At 43.2% G+C, this 17,914-nt stretch overlaps 1 protein-coding gene and 1 long non-coding RNA gene across 5 annotated transcripts in view; both read left to right on the plus strand.

Moving 5' to 3' along the window:
• HAPSTR1 (HUWE1 associated protein modifying stress responses) overlaps nt 1-11,877 on the plus strand; it is a 28,012-nt gene extending 16,135 nt beyond the window's left edge. For 2 of the 3 annotated variants that reach the window (XM_079944197.1, XM_079944198.1), the window contains exon 5: nt 8,891-11,877. In XM_079944197.1, the coding sequence (XP_079800323.1) occupies nt 8,891-9,135 (245 nt within the window). In that variant the 3' untranslated portion in view covers nt 9,136-11,877. The other variant, XM_079944199.1, reaches the window with a different exon arrangement.
• A 5,363-nt stretch (nt 11,878-17,240) lies between these two features.
• Nucleotides 17,241-17,914, plus strand: part of LOC307198605 — a 227,260-nt gene continuing 226,586 nt past the window's right edge. For both annotated transcript variants that reach the window (XR_013831651.1, XR_013831652.1), the window contains exon 1: nt 17,241-17,312. This is a non-coding gene — a long non-coding RNA (uncharacterized lncRNA). The remainder of the gene's footprint in view (nt 17,313-17,914) is intronic.

A 17,914-nucleotide genomic window follows, 5' to 3' on the forward strand; every position in this document is an offset into this window, starting at 1 on the left:
AAATTGGTCCTTATAGTTTAGACCCTCTCTCCTGACTGCTAAAGACGTATGCCCCATTGTCCCCTGGTGGACATCTTCACCAGGGTGTCCTGTAGGTGTTCAGAGCGGACTCATCTAGCCTCAACAACAGCAAAAACAGGTCTTTTCTGTTTTTGTGACCTTGCCATTCAGCAGATGCGTACGTAGCAGAGTCTGTGCAGTTTCTAGGGAATATATGATTGAATAGGGTGCTTCCTTTTCTGTTGAGGCCAATGCATACTTGGATGATTTATTTTGATGTTATATGTAAGGTGTTCTGGGGTCAGAAAAGGACATTTCACAGTGCGGCCTGGCCATGGGTTCAGAGAAGGCTATTCTGGAGGAGGTGAGTTCTGGGCGCTTGGAATAATCTCCTTCCTGCTCTTGCTTCCCAGTCCTGAGTTGACCCATTCACCAGTCCCTCTTTCCTGGGACCACTGGAGTGATCTTTTTGATCTTGTTGCTTCACTGAAAAATAACCTTTGTATCCCTGTGTCCTCTAGGGTGAAGTCTGAACTGAGCACAACATTGTAAGACCCTTGTGGTTTGATCTGACCTTGGGTCAGATATCTTAGCTATACCGTGTAATCTTTTGAATACCTTCATGCTCTTTTCTAAGGTTTTCTTCTGCCTGTTCATCTCTTCAGACAGATCGAACATCTGTGACGAAGCTTTCCTTCAGTTCCCCCGATTTTCTCCAACCTTCCCTGAGCTGTGTGTCTGCTCTCCCCTTTTGCTTTGCTTCCATAGCTATGCCTTCCCATAGACTGGGGCTACAGTGGTGCAGGGACCGTGTCTTGGAGCTTCTGGCTTTAACAGAACCTGGCATAGATGTGTTCTGAGCTTAACACAGGGATTCAGAGGTCTGCTAAGTCAACGTAGTGGGGGCAGAGAACCTTTCCAAAGAGTTGAGGCTTATAGATCCCCAGGTGACTGCAGTATGAGGAGGGTGAGGAGAATGGAGAACAGAGCCGGGTGTATCTTAGTGCTGCAAAGTCAGCTCTTCACACTGAACAACTGAGTCTTGGAGTGGGACCTGAGGGTGATGTACCTTTAGAGCGGTTCTTTCAGTGTTTACTTCACGTCAGCGTCCTGCTGAGGAGGGTCTCATTTAAAACTAATACTTCCCCTGGATTAATGCCGTTTTATTGATGAAGAAGGCTTATTTGGCTAAATAAAATAGACCAGGTCAGTAAATGGTAGAACAGATATTCCAGATCTGTCTGGTTCCCCAATTCAGTACCTCTACATGTGTACATTTGGGGTTTCTTCCCCCCCACCCCCCTTAGTAGGGCTGGTGGATGGCATGGGAAAGGTCTCTAGGCTTGTTTTTCTTCCCTAAAGACATCAGACTATATACATAAGTTTGGTATTTCTTGCTGGGGTTTTTCCCCATAAGTGAATCTGGATAAGTAGGCTTGAAGATGAATGGCTTTAACCTGTATTTCTGGTTCATTTTAGCAGGAAGAGTATTTAGGCTTTGTACATAGGCTGCATTCCCAGCATGACCTTGGGCAAGATGGCTAATGTCTCCAAGGCAGTCTCCTCTGAAAAGGAGATACATAAAGTGAGAAGCAGAGTACCCACCCTTAAACAAAGTGTTCTTTGCCTTGAGAGAAGGAGGACTTCTGCTTAGTTCTAAGTCCTGAGTGCCTTCTTTGCCTCTGGATAGCATTACTGCAAAAACAGACCTGGAGGTCAGGTGGCCTTTGAGGATACTTTTTCTCCCTTTTCAGGAAGGGTGGCTTTTTAAATTGCAGATAATCATTGCAGAGGAAGGGATAATTTAAAACTTAGTGTTAACTACCTACTTATATTACTTGCTGAGATCTTGAGCTTCTTTTATGTTGGTATAAACTGGTGAAGTTGAATGTTCTGTCTACTGGATGAAGAGATTCTGAGCTGACTTGCCCAAGCTAGTGCTGTGTCTAGAAAGCCTTAGATTGAAATCTGGTTTCCTCATTTTGGGTTCTGTTTGTCATCATAGGGATTAGGTAAAAAGGGTCCAGAGCTAGAATGGGGCATATATGTGGAAGATAGAGACCTGGATGGGAAAGTAAGCTGGGTGCCAAGTCAGACTTCACTCATTTGCTAACTTTATTAAAAACCTGCTCTCAGTCATTTCATAGGTGGACTTTGTAGGTTTTTGGCCCTGGTTCAGACTGTTCCATAAAAATTGGAGGCACTTGGTTTTGTTGGTAGTTCTAAAAGTCATTTTGATGGCATTCTCTTGACTGTAGTACAGGGAACTAAAACCCCATTGGGACTGGGTTGACCCTCTGTAAAATTCATCAGTTCACACAGGGTCTGGGTGTTAAAACTAGTCACTGGTGGGAGCCATTGCTGTCATTGGCATTTGGCTTTAAGATATCTCCTTGCTCAAGTTCAAGTTCCTTTTGTGTTTAAACAACAAAAGTTTAAAAAAGACAGTGGGCTGCTACATTTGTAAGTACTGAAAGGGTCTTAGGCAAATGCAGGTAGTCTAGCCTTTAATATGATATTGGACAATTTCCCCCGAAAAAGGAAAGTAACAAAAGAAAAGGTTTTTGTTTTGTTTGTCTGTTTTTGAGAAAACACTGTGTGTTAAAAGATAGCTTTTTTAGCGAGGGTTAAAATCTGAAGCTTTTTAGTCTGGAAACTGTGTGTGTGTGTGTGTGTGTGTGTGTGTGTGTGTGTGTGTGTGTGTGTGTGTCTGGCTGTGGTGTTATGAGTTCTGATTTCTGCAATTAAAATCCTTCTGTGGAAGGTGCGGTCATTTAAAAATCCAAGTGTATCTTGTCATTCTGTAGCCTTTCCTATTGCCCAACATTTACTGGACACAGTAAACAGCCAAGCATTCTATTTATTAGAGGCTAGTGATAGGGTCAGGTAATACAAAGATGAATCACATAATCTCTCAAGGAGTTTCTAGCCTAATAGAATTGTACTATTAGTTTGAAACATAATCCCAGGCAATCAGATTGAGGCACAGTGCCATCACTTTAGGAGTTACTAGGCTCTATATCTGGCCTCTCTTTTGTCTAACAAAGTCTTTTTCTGGCATATGTGGTGATCCTTAGTCTCTTAAATCATTAAATTGCTTGAAAAGATTCTTGGATCTGGAGAGACTGGGTATAGGGCCATATAAGAAAAATGCATTCATTTGATACCATATTCAGGGGTGTAAGGTCAGGTAGGAATTTTTACTTTAGAAAAAAATGTAAGGCAGATTCTGAATTTGTCATAAAATGGATCCCTTCTTCTAGAGTTTTGGAAAGCTGTGAATTTAGGCAGCATGGACCAATAGGATTTTCTTGCTCCTTCGAGCCACAGGTTTTGTAGCTTTTGTTATTTTTTCAGAACATTCTTTGGCCTGTGTGTAGTAGAGAAGTTACCAAATTTCGGTGAGAACAAATCTTCCTGATAAAATTGAGATCTGTACATTTAAGAAGAAATTTGATTATTTATGCTTGGTTCTGTGTCTCTCCCCTTTTCTATCACTCTTCATTCCTTCTGTTGATAAAGCTAAATATATAGAAACAAACATTGACAGCCACACAGATACTTAGGTTAAGTGCTTTTAAACCAATGGTACAGTATGAAAGAAACTTCTTGGCAATTTTCTGTTGTAGAGAATTAATTAGAACTGACCTGTGGGGGATTTATATCCAACCACCTTTCAAAATCCCTTTTCCTCCTCTTGCCCACACTCCTAGCACAATGTGTGGAACACAGTAGATTCTTAATAAATGCTTGTTGAATGTTGCATTCTGCATCTTCTTGAAATAACAGAACTGTCAATAGTCATTTAACAGTAAAATGTTTTAAAAACTTATTTGGAAATTAAGATGTAAGAGATTAATGCACCAAAAGCAAATCTCATCTCTTAATTGCTTAAGATTGATTATTTCAAGTAACCTTCTTTAATGGAAACTCTTGTGAAGGCTGGAATTTTTAAATTATACCCTTTGTTCAGACCAGCCTCTGAGAACAAGAACAATTAAGGCAATTAAGATAGCATTAAATTTTTGATGAAAAGTTGGCATTTTCTGTATATTAAAATTAGATATTAGCTACTGAAGTTTCTGTGGGTAGGACTTAACTAAAGCTTCCAACATTAATAATACAAAACTGTTATGAATTTGCAGTAAAATTTTCTTGGACATTTTTTTCATTGAGGTGAAGTCCATGTAGCCATGCCTCAAAGCCAGTTTACTCACCTAGTACTTCCTTAATAATCCATTGGTAGTTTAACATTTAAGTTTTATTTTTTTTCACTAGTTTTCTGATTTATAAATATTAATTTCTTGGAAAATTTGAAAATTTCCAAAAAGTAAAAAATCCAGTATCTTGTTTTCCAACTATACAGAGATAACTGCAGTTAAATGTTTGGTGCATTTTCTTCCAGTCTTTTTTTTCAATGTATAAATATTAAAATTATTTCATAGTTGAGATCATGCTGCGTATATGGTACTGTATCTTGCTTTTTTCATTTTAACGTCGTGAGCATTTTTCCCATGGCATTAAAACTGTCTTTGAAAAATTGAAAGCATTTTGGGCTGTCAGCATAACTGAAAATGTTTTCTTGGTGTGACACATGTATCTTTGTAATTGGTTTGATTTAGTGTGCTTTACTTCAATAAAAGTTCAGTATTACAATTTACAGATTGGGGTGGGGAGTGGTATCTACTTCAAATTACCCAAATCTTCCTAGTAGAATTCACTTTTCCAGGATTGAACTCCTCCCCTGGTGCACTTAAAACACGACATTTACACACAAGTGCTTGCTTGCTTAAAACCTCAGAATACAACTTTGTGCAAAGGGGAGTGTATGTCCATTTGATTAGTGCATTTCATTTCAAATGCAAGAATACCTGTTTCTTAGGGTTCCCAGTCAGAATGTTAATCACTTTGTCCAAGTTGTGGGGATTTCACATCCCCCTTCTGCCGGAGATGAGAGAGCTGGTGGCGCAGACCTGCAGAGGGTCCTGGACCTGTGCTGAGTGGAACCACAGTAAACAGTCTGCCTTGTCTCCTCCAGGGCGAGTCTCGAGGCTCGCAGGTGCTGAAGGGGGCTGGGAGGCCAGCAGAAAGGGTAGAGGCGGCCTCTAGGCCACTTCCAGGGCTGCCGGATGGAGGAAGGGAGGCTGGCTGGGCTCTGCATTTGCTCTTTCTGTGTGACCTAACTATGTGCTGGTAAACTGGAATTATATGTAATTAATTCTGAAAACAGGATTTTCTTATGACCCTAAGCATGACCTTGGTATGAAAATAATAGTTCTGTGCTACTTTTTAACAATTTGCCATGTAACCTAGATTCCTATAACTTGGACTGTAACTTTGTTTTAGCTCATGTGGGAGCTTTCTTTTCAAAGTATGATTAAATCCTCTTGATCTTTTTTCCACCCCTGCACTAATCCTTTAAAATGAATGCAGAAACTTTTAAAACTGATAAGTTTATCTTGTATTAAGCAATGGAGACTTCTCTGTCTAATCATACTACTTGTTCTACTGCTTTTTGTCAATTGATATTCCCATAGCCCTTTTGAAAAAGTGTGTTTTTGGTAGAAATTAAGTTGTATGCCCTTGGGCCATACAACTTAGTTTTTAGTTCTGAAGCATGTTTAGATTCTCTGTACTTGTATAGGCCTGATTGTTCATGTGGCTTAGCTAAGGTTTCCTAAAGCATCTTCTAGTAGCTGTCATTGGTTTATAAAATAAAATTTGGGTTGTTTAAAATATATATTTTTTGGTTGTTAATCTTAATTTTTTTTTGACACTTGTGAAAAGTCTTTTGGGGGAAGATTAGATAGTTAAACTTTGAAAAGAATTTTCACTGCTGAGAGTAGATAATAATAAATAGGTAATGTTGCACATTGTGATTTTGCTTTAGCTGTCAAACTAAGCCCAGAGTCATACACCCAACAGAAAAAAGATTATGGTTTTCTGGAAGTTACTGGGGAATTTTCAAATTGACCAAATTGATGTTTAATCTCTCTTCTTTTTTCATGGAGGATAGCAGTTGAAGGATTTGCTTGAGGTGCCTCTTCACTTCTGATGGAGCGTTTTGAGCCTTGGGTGTTAAACATACAGCTACGTGGCTCCTACATTAACAAGAGGGGCATTGGAGCAGGGTTTGTTGAGTTCTTTTTTGGGTATTGAATGCTTAGGGGATCCTGAGTTTAATTACTGAAGTAGCCCGGTTTATTGCTGAGGGCCCACATTTTGCAGCATAATTACCGTAGAATCTCCTGCATTATGAAACAGGTATGAAAAGGTGGTCTCAAGTACACAGACACCTTTCAGTATGTTAGAGGCTGCGAGATCAGGAAAAAAGGCACAGCTCTCCCCTCAAGGAGTTTACAGTCTTGGTGGAGAACTTAAAAACAAAAAGAAAAAACCAAACCCAGCAAGTTGAGAATAATTGAGTTTTAACTTCATGGCAAAGATTTAAGTGAAGAGAGCCACCTGGGTATATATTTCCTGGCATTGGAGAGGTGAATAAACATCAACAGCTTTGGATTTCAGAGTGACGGGTAGGGCTCTGAAGCATTCTGTTATGTGCCAGGCACTGTGTTCATGAGATACAGATGTAAAGACACAGTGTCTATAGGAAGAGATGAGCAATGGTGCTATGCTATGTGAAATCAGCCCGAGGCGTTTCTTTCCCTTCTCTTTAACTTTTAATAAAGTTGTGTGGGCCGGGGAAGAAGCAGCGTGGTTTTTTTCTGAAGATGTTCGGTTTGAGAGGGCCAACAGGCAGTTAGAAATATGGATGGGCCCTTGATCTCAGGAAAAATGTCTGCTCCTGTGGCACGGATGTGGAAAATGATGCCTGTGGGTAAGCTAAGAGGCCAAGGCTCTCACCTGGGTGACATCAGCCTGTGAGGGGCAGAAGAGAAGCCTGCAAAGGCCAGTGAGGAAGGAGCAGGCAGGCTGGAGAACAGCAAAGAGGAGAGTTTCTAAGGAGAGGGAGGAGAACCAGGAAAGTAGCCCCAGACTGGGAGGCGGTGCTGGAGGAACTTGGGCCTCAGGCAGTGGGGAGCAGATGTTGGGAGGCAGGTGCAGCCTGGGCCATTTTTAGGAACTGCAGATAAGTTGATATTGGCAGTGCATGATTATTAAGCCTTAGGATGGGAGTGAAGAGGGCAGAAGGGAGAGTTAGCTTTAGCTGCTCAGAGACAGACCTGCGAGGCAGGCCGGGCCCTAGGTCCTGAGGCTGAAATAATTTAGGCTCGAAGAGGTGGGTAGCATAACATGAGTAGGAATTTAGATTCTGTTTGTCTTGGGTCCCAGCTCTTGCTTACTAGCTCTGTGACCTTGAGTGCCTTGCTCAGCCTTTTAACCTCGGCTTTTCATCGGCAAAAAAGATAGCACAAATATAGGCTGAGTTTGAGGATGAAATTAAAAAGTGCTTATTAATACAGTGCCTGACATAGGAAGTATTCCAGTATTAGTGCTTTTATTTATTTTTAATAGGCACTAGCCTTGGAAATGAGTGAGATCAGATTTCCTCTGGCCACCAGGGGAAGGGAGAGAGGATGCATCTTCTACAGGGAGAGCAGTGAGGGGACTGGTTGGTTCCTAGCGTAGGGAGTTGAGAGCAGTTTAGAAAGGAGGTGTGGACTGCAGAACTTGATCAGCATGTATGGGAGGTGGTTGAGGCCAAGGGTTTGGGAATGTTCACAGTATTTGTAGAGTGAGAACAATGTCAAAGGGAATTTAATAGCTTTGGTGTGGTAGGAAGCAGAGAATCCTTTTTCAACTTAATGTTCAAATTTAAAGTACATTTATGGAGTAAATGAGAATGGGCCCCTACGAAACCAACCTCTAAGCTTACTTTAAGGTACAGGTCCTATTCTTGGGAAACACTGATTATACTAGATCATATCAGTTTAGTCAAGCACTAACAAAATCCATATATGAGGCTAGGATAGCCCAAGGGGGAGTCCGTAAGAAGGAAAATCTACAGGCGGTGATGTCAGGTTATTAAATTAAATGCTGTGGTTTGTTTTCAGGCCTCTCATGCCTTTCACAGGTGTATCCTGAACATTTAGAAGCAGAACATACAATGGCCTCCTTTAACTGTTCAGGGGTCTAAGGAATGAGTGTCTGACCATGAGTGCTGGAATACTCTGGATTTAGTAACTCTTAACCTTGAAGGCAAGGCAGCAGGATTTTTTATACCACCCTTGTTCTCCCGCCCCCCGAAGGATTAGAGATGATGCTGAGTGAGGCTGCCCTAAGGGGTTTATACCAAGTATAGTATAGTCCAGACCTTGGGGTGATCATATTGCCTGATTTGTCCAGGGCAGAATCACTTTGTATTTGATGTCCCAGGATCATTTTTAATAGTGACCCTTTTTCATGTTCAGTAGTGTACTGTTTTAGATGCTAAATTAAAAAGTCGCCTTATCTATAGAAATGTCAGAATAAGCCCACTCAGGCCTGCAAGTGACTGCATGCTCCCCTGTTTGCACACACACACAGCACAGGGATCTATTGGAACGGTGACTTTGTATAACCAAAATCTTCTCCTGTTTAAAGCAAGCACCTCCTTCCTCAGCTCTAAGTTACCTATAGTCCGTACCTAGTAGAGTAGATGGCAGGATTTCATAATGGAGTTGTACACCTAGCATGGTGCCTGCCGCATAAGCTTCCAGTAATTGGTAGTAACCGATATTGTAAATATTGGTAGTATTACCAGTGAACATTTCCTATGTCAAAGCCAGATGATTCGTTCTTCCAGGAAAAAACTGCTGCCCGGTGACCCCCTTGCAAGGAAAATAGGCAGACATCCTTTGACACTATGACGACGTTGAAAGTAAAGTTGGGTTGCTTTCAAGAGGGTTAAATAATCGAGCAACTCTAAAACCTTTTTTCTTCTTCCTAGGTCTTAGTGGTGCAATGGCTAGTATAAGCGTGCGTTCGAGTACCCCAGGCTCTCCTACACATGTAAGCAGTGGATCGAATGCTAGTCGAAGGAGAAATGGACTCCATGATGTCGATTTGAACACTTTCATATCAGAAGAAATGGCACTCCACTTGGACAATGGTGGAACTAGAAAGCGTACCTCAGCCCAGTGTGGCGATGTCATTACAGACTCACCAACCCATAAACGCAACAGAATGATCTAAACTGCAAACATTTTCACACCCACCATGCTGCTTGAAAGCCACTTGATCCTCAACATATACTATTATTGCAAAGGAAACATGAGGCCATCTTCCCTTGTTCACTGTTTAAGACAAGTGAATTCTATAGTGGTTGCCATAAAAGGAAGTTCTAGGTATTTCCAGTAGATGCCTCTTGTAACTATGGCTTTCTTAAAACTATAGTCCTAGCAGAGGACATCAGATATCGTGTAGTCGTTAGCAAGATCATCATAGGCAAACATATATCCGTTTCAAGGCTAAAAGTGACCTTAACTGTATTTATTCTCAAAGGGAAAGGAAGTATCAGATGTTTATTTGGTTATAGAACGCTTTTTGGGGGGGGGGGGGCTCCATTTCCTGTGTGTTGAGTATTTTGCTTCAACAGTATTGCCAGGTTCCTAAAATTGTCTAAAACACGTGATTTGGCTTCCTCGTCAAATCGCCAGGCTTCCATTTTTGCAGCAGCACTGTACCATGCACCTGGTTTCTCTCTAGTAACAGTGTGCAACTTCTGATTATTGAACTGTGCCCTATTTTTAGTTTTCAAAGCAGTTTCTAATTCTGGTGATTGTGTGATGTAAAGAGGTGCTATGATGGTCATGCAATTAATACTTAATATCAAATCAATACACAACTTTATTGGATTCACTTTGTGTGTGTTAGTGCTCTAAAAGTAGCAATATTATTAAATTGCCCCCAGATTAACCTTGTAGGATTGAAATACTCATTTTTAAGACAAGTACTACTTCCCATGCAGGGTACTGTCCTTATGGTAAATGTAAACATGTAGACTGCATTCATGGTGACCTGAAGTAGAGAGGTCATGAACTTCATGGGCTTCCTTTTTGGTTCAGTATTAGAGCGAGATGGATGGTGGGAGGGTAGGTATTCTAGTCTGTTATATTCTGTTTAACATTTTTCATGAATGTTCTACTTTGTGCAGTTTCCATTGGAATGGGTGGAAGATAAAGGTCTTTTATCTGCTAATAATGTGATCACACCTTAAATAGCAAAACCCAACTCTCCAATCCCTCTCCTATAAAGTGCAGTTTGGAATCTCATTCTGGAAAAGATGGAATCGCATGGAGGTTCTCTAGATGTTAGGTAGACTTAAATAAAAGTTCTCAATAGATTCCTCTTTTGAGTAAACATAAGACCTCTTGTACCTACAATGTTTTAGAGCATGTTTCATCTTCATTTTTAATATCTTGAACTGAATGGTAGTCTTTTTTTAGATGAAGAACTGATGTCAGCCTGCCAGGTACTGTAATTTATTCTATCATATTATTATAAATGTATCAAGTAGGACAGTGAAAATGTTTCCTTGCAAACTTGTAGCTCAGTATCAGTTACTTTGTTTTTATCCTTAAAAGACCATTACAAATCAGTGTAAGGGTTTTTCCAGTAATTACTCACAGCACTTTGTTAAAGTTTGCAATTTCTTCAGCCATTTAATAATCTTTCTGTGAAGAAACTTTGCTAAGTTAACCATAATATTCATTGGGTGGGATGTGAATGTAATGTGTGAACTGAAGAAGTTCTGTATTCACTATAGATACAGCCCTTATTTAAAAAAAAGTCAATTCCATACTAAACCTAGGAATGAAAGTGAGGCATTTCTAAATTTTTGCAAAAGTGGATCATTTTTTTTGTTTGAATATGATAGGAAGAATTATAGCAATGTATCATTTTACCGGAAACGGGTGAGCCTATGTATTATGAATAATTTCAGGCTTCCCTTTGGAATATATCAAGAAATGAATCTGGAGTTATCTTTGTTTTTCTATCGTAAATTTAGATTCTGGAATTGGGTTTGGTGGTGTGAAGCATTGCTCACAAGCAGCCAGAACTCCTCTTCCTAAAGGATTTTGAGGCTGAGGAACACATATTTAATCTCCCCTTTATGCCTTGGTTCTAGTTCCTCTTTCCAAGTTAGTAACAACAAAAAAATTTTTTTTGGTGGTTTTTGTTTTAGTTGGTGCTCTGAAGCTTAATCTCAATACCCTTTACTCTCGATTGTCAAATTTTGATAAAACATGTGCCATTTTCTTTGGTAAGAGAAAGCAGGTCTTCATGTCTGCCAGAACACAATTTATATATCTTATTGGCTCCATTAAACTTTTTGAAAACTTTAGCATTTGTTACTTTTTTCCATTGCATTTAATTCTAAATGCTCTGTCACCCAGCAGTAACTCTTCCCCCCATCTCCGTCCCGTTGCTCTCCTGTGCCACCCGAGCACAGAATAAACCAAGACCTAGGAGTAGAAAGGGAAATGATTTCTCTTAGGAAAACTTAGTTCTGACTGCTAGATTTTTGCAGCCTTTCTTTGTGCCATTTTAGATGCAAAACAAATCATGGAAGATTGCATATTTGTGTGATACTTTTTAATGTTGGGTTTTTTTTTTTTTTCCTTCAGTCTTTTGAGAACAGTGTAGGCTGACAGTTTACTTTGGGGGAACAGAACCTCTTTTCATCTTAAGCTAGATTCTCTGATTCTTTTAGACGTCATAGCTCATGAGTTCTGTTCCTGTTACCCTAACTTGGCATGAGTGGGTTGAGTTATCCTTAAGCTGCAGTGTTCTGAGCATGGCTGAAGCATTAAAAACTTAAGTATATAATGTTTGGTATTTTATAGAGCAAAATTAATGGAAAGCATTTGGCTGAATCTAAAGACCTGCAGTCAAATTCTTCAATGTGGTTTACCCAACTGGAGTAGTGGTACACACCTTAAATCATTCAATGAATAAATAATTAAAAAAAAAAAAAAACTATGGGGCTTGTCTGCAGTTTTGTTTTGGTCATCACATCTGAACAACTTTGACATAATCAGATGAAGTTCAGGCTTAAAAAATAACTAGCCGAAATATTTTTCCCAAGGGCTGGTGGAACTCATTAAACTTGAGTTACTGTGGCTTTTGGGCCTTAAGGTTGCCGTACAGCAGTGAAAGCTGGGCTAATTTGCTGAACAGTAAGGGGGGTCGCCAAGGCCTGGCCAAGAGGGTGAGCTAGCCTCAGTGCAATGAAGGTGAAAGATGCCAAGAGATGATTTGGAAATGGGCCTTTAGCTGGGGACACAGGCAGCACAGTTAATTTCAGAAAATGATTATGAGTGGATCAGTAGTTTTTGGCACCATTACTACCTGAACTTTTTGAGAGGTATAGTGACTGTTAGCAGATTAATCTCATTACATTTTATTTTGTATAGCTTGCTACTACCTGCCACTTCATCCATTAGATTGATTATTTAGGTGTCTAGTTAGGAGGTTGGGAATCTTTCATAGGTAGGTTCTGGACTCTTGGAGTGCAGTTACGTGAAAGCTTCCGCCAGAAGAAACCCTTGTTTATTTTAAACTTAAGATTCATATGTTTAATTTAGTTAAGTTTAGGAGGTTATTCTGATCAGATGTTGTTATAGTACCTGCTCCCTCCTTGAAAGCTGTTACAGCTTTGATCAATTCAGATGACCTCACCTGGTATGTCTTGCTTCCACACCCCACGCTGGAATGTTTGTGAGGTGTGTGATGTTTTAGTGGGGTCACTTTGTGTTGTACTGATGCACTTGACAAGGTTTTACTTCTTGTGGTGGGCCCTGCATGTTCTCTGTGGAGTCCAGCACAGAGTAGCCTGTGATGCAAGAGGATTTTGAGAGTCCAGCACAAATTTTGTGGCCCTCGGCAAAACTGGGAAGTTTCATTGATGTTATTGCAAATTTCTGATGGCCCCTCATTTTATTTGTGTTGAGTTAATGCTTAAAAAAAATTTTTTTAACAGGAAAAATCCAGCCACACAGCAGCTTATAGTATATGCAGGTCTTTCTGCATAAGAATGTATATGGTGATATTTTGTGACTAAATAGAATTCCATGGTATGTCTGGGCCTTCATGGTGGGTCCCAGTTTTTTCCAGTTAGTAACAGTGAACACTCAAGTTTTTTTTAGGTTCCTATGGGATAAATTTCTGCAGGTAAAGTTGTTGGTTCAAAGGAATTCATGTTAAATTTCATATTAAAATTCAATATTAAAATATTGATATACTTTAGTGTTGTATATATATAATGTATATAATATTTAATATACTTTAATATTTAATAAGGAGGATCGGCTAATACTTCCATCAACATGGTTATAAGAGTGCCTTTCCCCCTACATCTTAGCCAGTGTTGGGTAGCTGTACTACTTGCAGAGAGAAATGATCTCACGATTTCCATTTGCCTTTTGCCCCCTTGTATGAAGGAGGAACCTTTGCTTGAAATCATGTGGATTTGAATGCTGACCCCTCCACTCACTAGGTGTGGGAGCCTGGGTAAGTTTGCCTCTCTGGGCTCGGTTTCATCATCTGTGAAATAGAAAACAATGATGCGAAGCTTAGTGACTTGAATTCTGTGGATACATTTACATCTGCATTTATAATCTGCCTTCCATCAGTGGAGCCCTTATTAACTCTGGAATGTGGCTGATAGTTTTTTTTTTTTAATGTGCCATTGAAAAGATTAACATACTCGTTTTTATAAAGAAAATTAAAATGTCAAACATTAGCGTAAAGGCTTTCAGCCCTCTCCAAAGGTAAAAACTGGATAGTTTTGGAGAGTAACCTTCCAAGCAATTTTCTGTAGGTTTCTAAGTCCTTCATACGTGTGGCCACTCAGCTGTGCTGGTTGACTCCTGTGTAGGAGTTAGTGCTGGATCACACACTTGAGTGATGTGAGAGACTGGAACGTGGAAGCTCCAGGCTTGAAAATGGGCTGATTTCACCATGTCCTGGGACAGTTTGAGAACAGAGGGGTAGGTACCAAGCACAAGGTGAAGCTTGCGGGTCTGTGTGATGATTAGTTTTTAGGGCAAAAGTTTGTCTACATGTTCGTGAGATCCTACTTTCAAGAATGAAGTTGAACGCCTACCTAGGATGCCACAGGCCAGCAAGTACAGGTGACCTTCCTTTATGAGTCCTTAATCCTCGAGTTGGGGAGCCAGGCCTTCAGAACCCAGGGGACTGGGTGCTGGGTGGGCGTGTCCACTCTGAGTTCAGTGCAGGTCCCGGTTGTGCTTTGTTGCAGCACAGCGGCGCTTGGTAGGGCTGGGGTAGTCCTCTGCTGCGGATCTGGTGGGTGTGTGCTTTGAGCTACCTGAAGTGTTTAGGGTTCCGATCGTTCATGGAGCTGTCATTGAGAGCGCCAGGAGTCCTAGGCTTTATCCAGCTGCAGCAATGAGGAAGGCTCAGCAGGTGTGCAGCCTGAGGAAGAAGGGCTGGGGGTGCTGGGGCAGCCCGCCCCCACTGGTTTCCCTGGGGTGCTTTCAGCCCCCCGGGCCCCGGTGGGCTCCTAATCCAGATGACCCCCGTAAGTCCACCAAGGTATGTGCCACTGTACCTTTGGGATTTGTGGAAGGCTTCTCAGGCCATTGGTATCTGTTCCTTAGGGGTGGTGGTGATGCTGGGCTGAAATTCCTGGGGGAGAGGAGACCATTGATCAAATCATGGAGGAGGCTGATTGCTTTTTTCACCCATCTCTTCTACAGTGAGTCTCACGACCACAAAGGCAGTGTTGATTTCAAGGTGTATCTAGAAGTTTGTAACTACCACGAAGTTCTGATGTGCTGTTTGGGGCTTCTTGGGTTAACATAAATGTCTACAGAACTGTGTTTGCTTACACAATTATATTTGGTACGTTAAGGCTTATCTCTTGCCTATCTCAGTGTTTCTCGAGCATTTGGACTGTGATCCACAGTAAGAAACACCTTTCCCTTGAAGACCTAGTGTGGACACACATGCACACACACACCCCCCACAACTGAAACAAGTTGTAGAGAATTGTTACCTTTTTGTGTGTGGTGCACTTGACTTTATGGTTTCTTGCTATTTCTCTAAACAGTATGCTGTCTGAACTACTACACTGATTTCCCACCCAGTTTGAAAACCTGGGAGCTCTGGATATCAGCGCCTGGCACAAAGTGTAGGAACTTGGACATTTCTTGAAAGAGTGAGTAGATAAAGGTGGCTTGAAGTTTTCTAGATTTTCATGAAAAGTCCCTCTTTTTCCCTGTGGACCTTCACAGTCTGTCAAGAACCAGGGTATGGTGGTCAGTGAGGTGAGCGCTGTCTCCTGTCCGAGGTGAGGTGAAGATGCCTGGGACGACAGCTGCACGTGGGAAGCACACCCAGGAGCCGCTCAATATGGTCCCCTCCATTGTCCACCTGGCTGGATAAAATCCCCTTAGAGTGTGAGAAGGATCTCTCCTGGGTTCTATGCTCGACTCCAGCTCCTTTTGCTATTTCGTCTCCTCTCCAGTTCCGTGGTTCTCAACTTACCTGCACATTAGAATCAGCCATGGTCAGGTGTACCCCAGACACACTAGAGGAGACTCCTTGGGGTGGGACCCAGGCACTAGCATTTTTCAAGCTCTCTAGTGACAGACAACTGTCCAAGGACCTCTGGTGGGTTCTTCAGAGAATCCAGAGGGGAACGGTGCTTTGGCCCTTTCCAGATTGTTTATTGGGCAGGTGGCCAGTGGCACTGGGCTCTCAGGCCAGCCCTGAGGCTGAGGGCAGCTGGTCCTGTACCCCGCCGCTCCCCTTAGCTGCCTGCCCAGCCACCTTCAGTCCCTTAGGCCTTCAGGAAGTCTGGACATTCTTCTGGGGCAGGCTGTTTTACTGGGCGTGGCAGGGGGAAGTTTGCACCCACAAGGCCCCAGGGCGCTGTGAATCATGACTCACCAGGAGTGACCCAGCAGTCTTGCCCCAGGAGATGACTCTCCTGCACCTGGCGGGACTGTCACCTTGGGAAAGGTTTAAAAATACAGATTCCTGGACTCCCCACCTACATACAGAATCCAAAGGTCTGGGGGGGGGGACAGGGTTTCTGTTTTTAAAAGAAGGCAAATTAAATAAAAGTGGGTCCTAAGTCCTACTACCTGGTTATCTCTACATTTTAAAAATTTTATTGGTAACACATGCACTTGGGAAAATAGTACGGAAAAGTTCAAGGTGACAAGTCTTCCTGAGCTGTCTCCTCTGGGATGTTGTCGTGTGTGGAGTTGAGCCTGGAGTTGTGCGGCCTTCTGCCCCTGAGGGAAGCTGGGCCAAGGCCGGGGCTGATGGGCACAGCAGGAAATGAAGGACCTTGGTCCCAGAGCGTGCCAGCCATTGCATTTACTCAGCTTGGAATCCTGTTTCAAGGAGCAGTTCCCCGTTGCAGGAAATCAGGGTGAGGTGCAGACCCCCAGTCTCCCTACCTTGTCAAGAGTTACTGGGCGCACTTTAGAATTTCTGTACATGAATTTAAATATACGTATTCCTGAAAAACTATACAAAAAGGGTCACATACACTCTCAACTGCACTTTTTGTTTTCAGTTAAAATAAGTTGGAGGGCTTCCCTGGTGGTGCAATGGTTAAGAATCCGCCTGCCAATGCAGGGGGACATGGGTTCGATCTATGGTCCAGGAAGATCCCACGTGCCGTGGAGCAACTAAGCCCGTGCGCCACAACTACTGAGCCTGCGCTCTGTAGAGCCCGTGAGCCACAACTACTGAGCCTGCGCGCCTAGAGCCCGTGTTCCGCGACAAGAGAAGCCACCGCAATGAGAAGCCCACACAGTGCAAGGAAGAGTAGCCCTTGCTCCTTGCAAGTAGAGAAAAGCCCACACACAGAAACGAAGACCCAATGCAGCCATAAATAAATAAATTTATAAAAAAATAAGTTGGAGCTCTTCCTTTGCCAGCCTGTACAGACCTGTACCTTGTATTAGTAATGAGTATTGTAATGGAAAAGGGTGAAGATACCTGCCAGCTCCATTTTCCGGATGAGAGTGGAGCTTGGGTGCCTGGCATTGTGGCCACTGCCCTGTGCAGGGCTGGGTGCGCAGCGGGCTCCTGGGGAGCCCTCGGGGCTGCGCTGGCCACTGTGCTCGGACGACATGGAGCCTTGTGGGTATGGTCACCCACCCACCTGGGCAAGTGTTGGCCACTCTGCCTCGCCCTCCCCGTCTGTAAGGGAGGATGAAATGGTGTGATGCCTCACACGGAAGCATATCCGCCTCACACGGAAGCATATCCGCCTCACACGGAAGCATATCCGCCTCACACGGAAGGATACCCGCCTCACACGGAAGGATACCCGCCTCACACGGAAGGATACCCGCCTCACACGGAAGGATACCCGTCTCACGGTGAGCACCGAGTTCTTAATCCTGGTACCAGGGCCCCAAGAGAGCGTTGTCCCTTTCTCCAGGGGAGCCAGAGCGGCTGTCCTGAGGATGGAAAGTGGTGACAGCGGGGGACGCTGAGGCACCCGGGCCAGAGGAGGGCGCTCTGGGGGAGGAGGGGCCGCCGAGGTCGTCGGGGAGAGGCACCGGGACGACGGACCCGCCTCGAAGGGAAGGCCTGGGCCTCCACCCAAGGACAGCACGAGCGCGGCAGGTGGGCTCCGCGGAGCCGCCTGGGACTCGACGTCCTGGGACATGACGTCCCGGACACTAAGCTGCCCAATGAAACTCGTTTTAAATCGGCTGGCTCTGCGCGCCTAGCGGCTGCCCGCGAACCCACATAGTGGGCGCCCCTCCAGATGTCCCGGCTTAGGTGGGCGACCAGCGGGGTCACCGCTGGTACAGGCTCACGGCAGGCAGGGGTGGGGTGCCTGAAGGCCGAGGGAGTTATTTCCAGGCCCTGGGCGCCGAGGTGGCCCCGTCTGAGGCTGGGGTCAGCTGTCACCCCAGCTGGTGTTCTCAGCAGGTGCCAGCGATGAGGGTTTCCCTTCTTGGGCATGACCTAG

This window comes from Stenella coeruleoalba (assembly GCF_951394435.1).
Source record: "Stenella coeruleoalba genome assembly, chromosome: 15".
In the NCBI taxonomy this organism is placed as follows: Eukaryota; Metazoa; Chordata; class Mammalia; order Artiodactyla; family Delphinidae; genus Stenella; species Stenella coeruleoalba.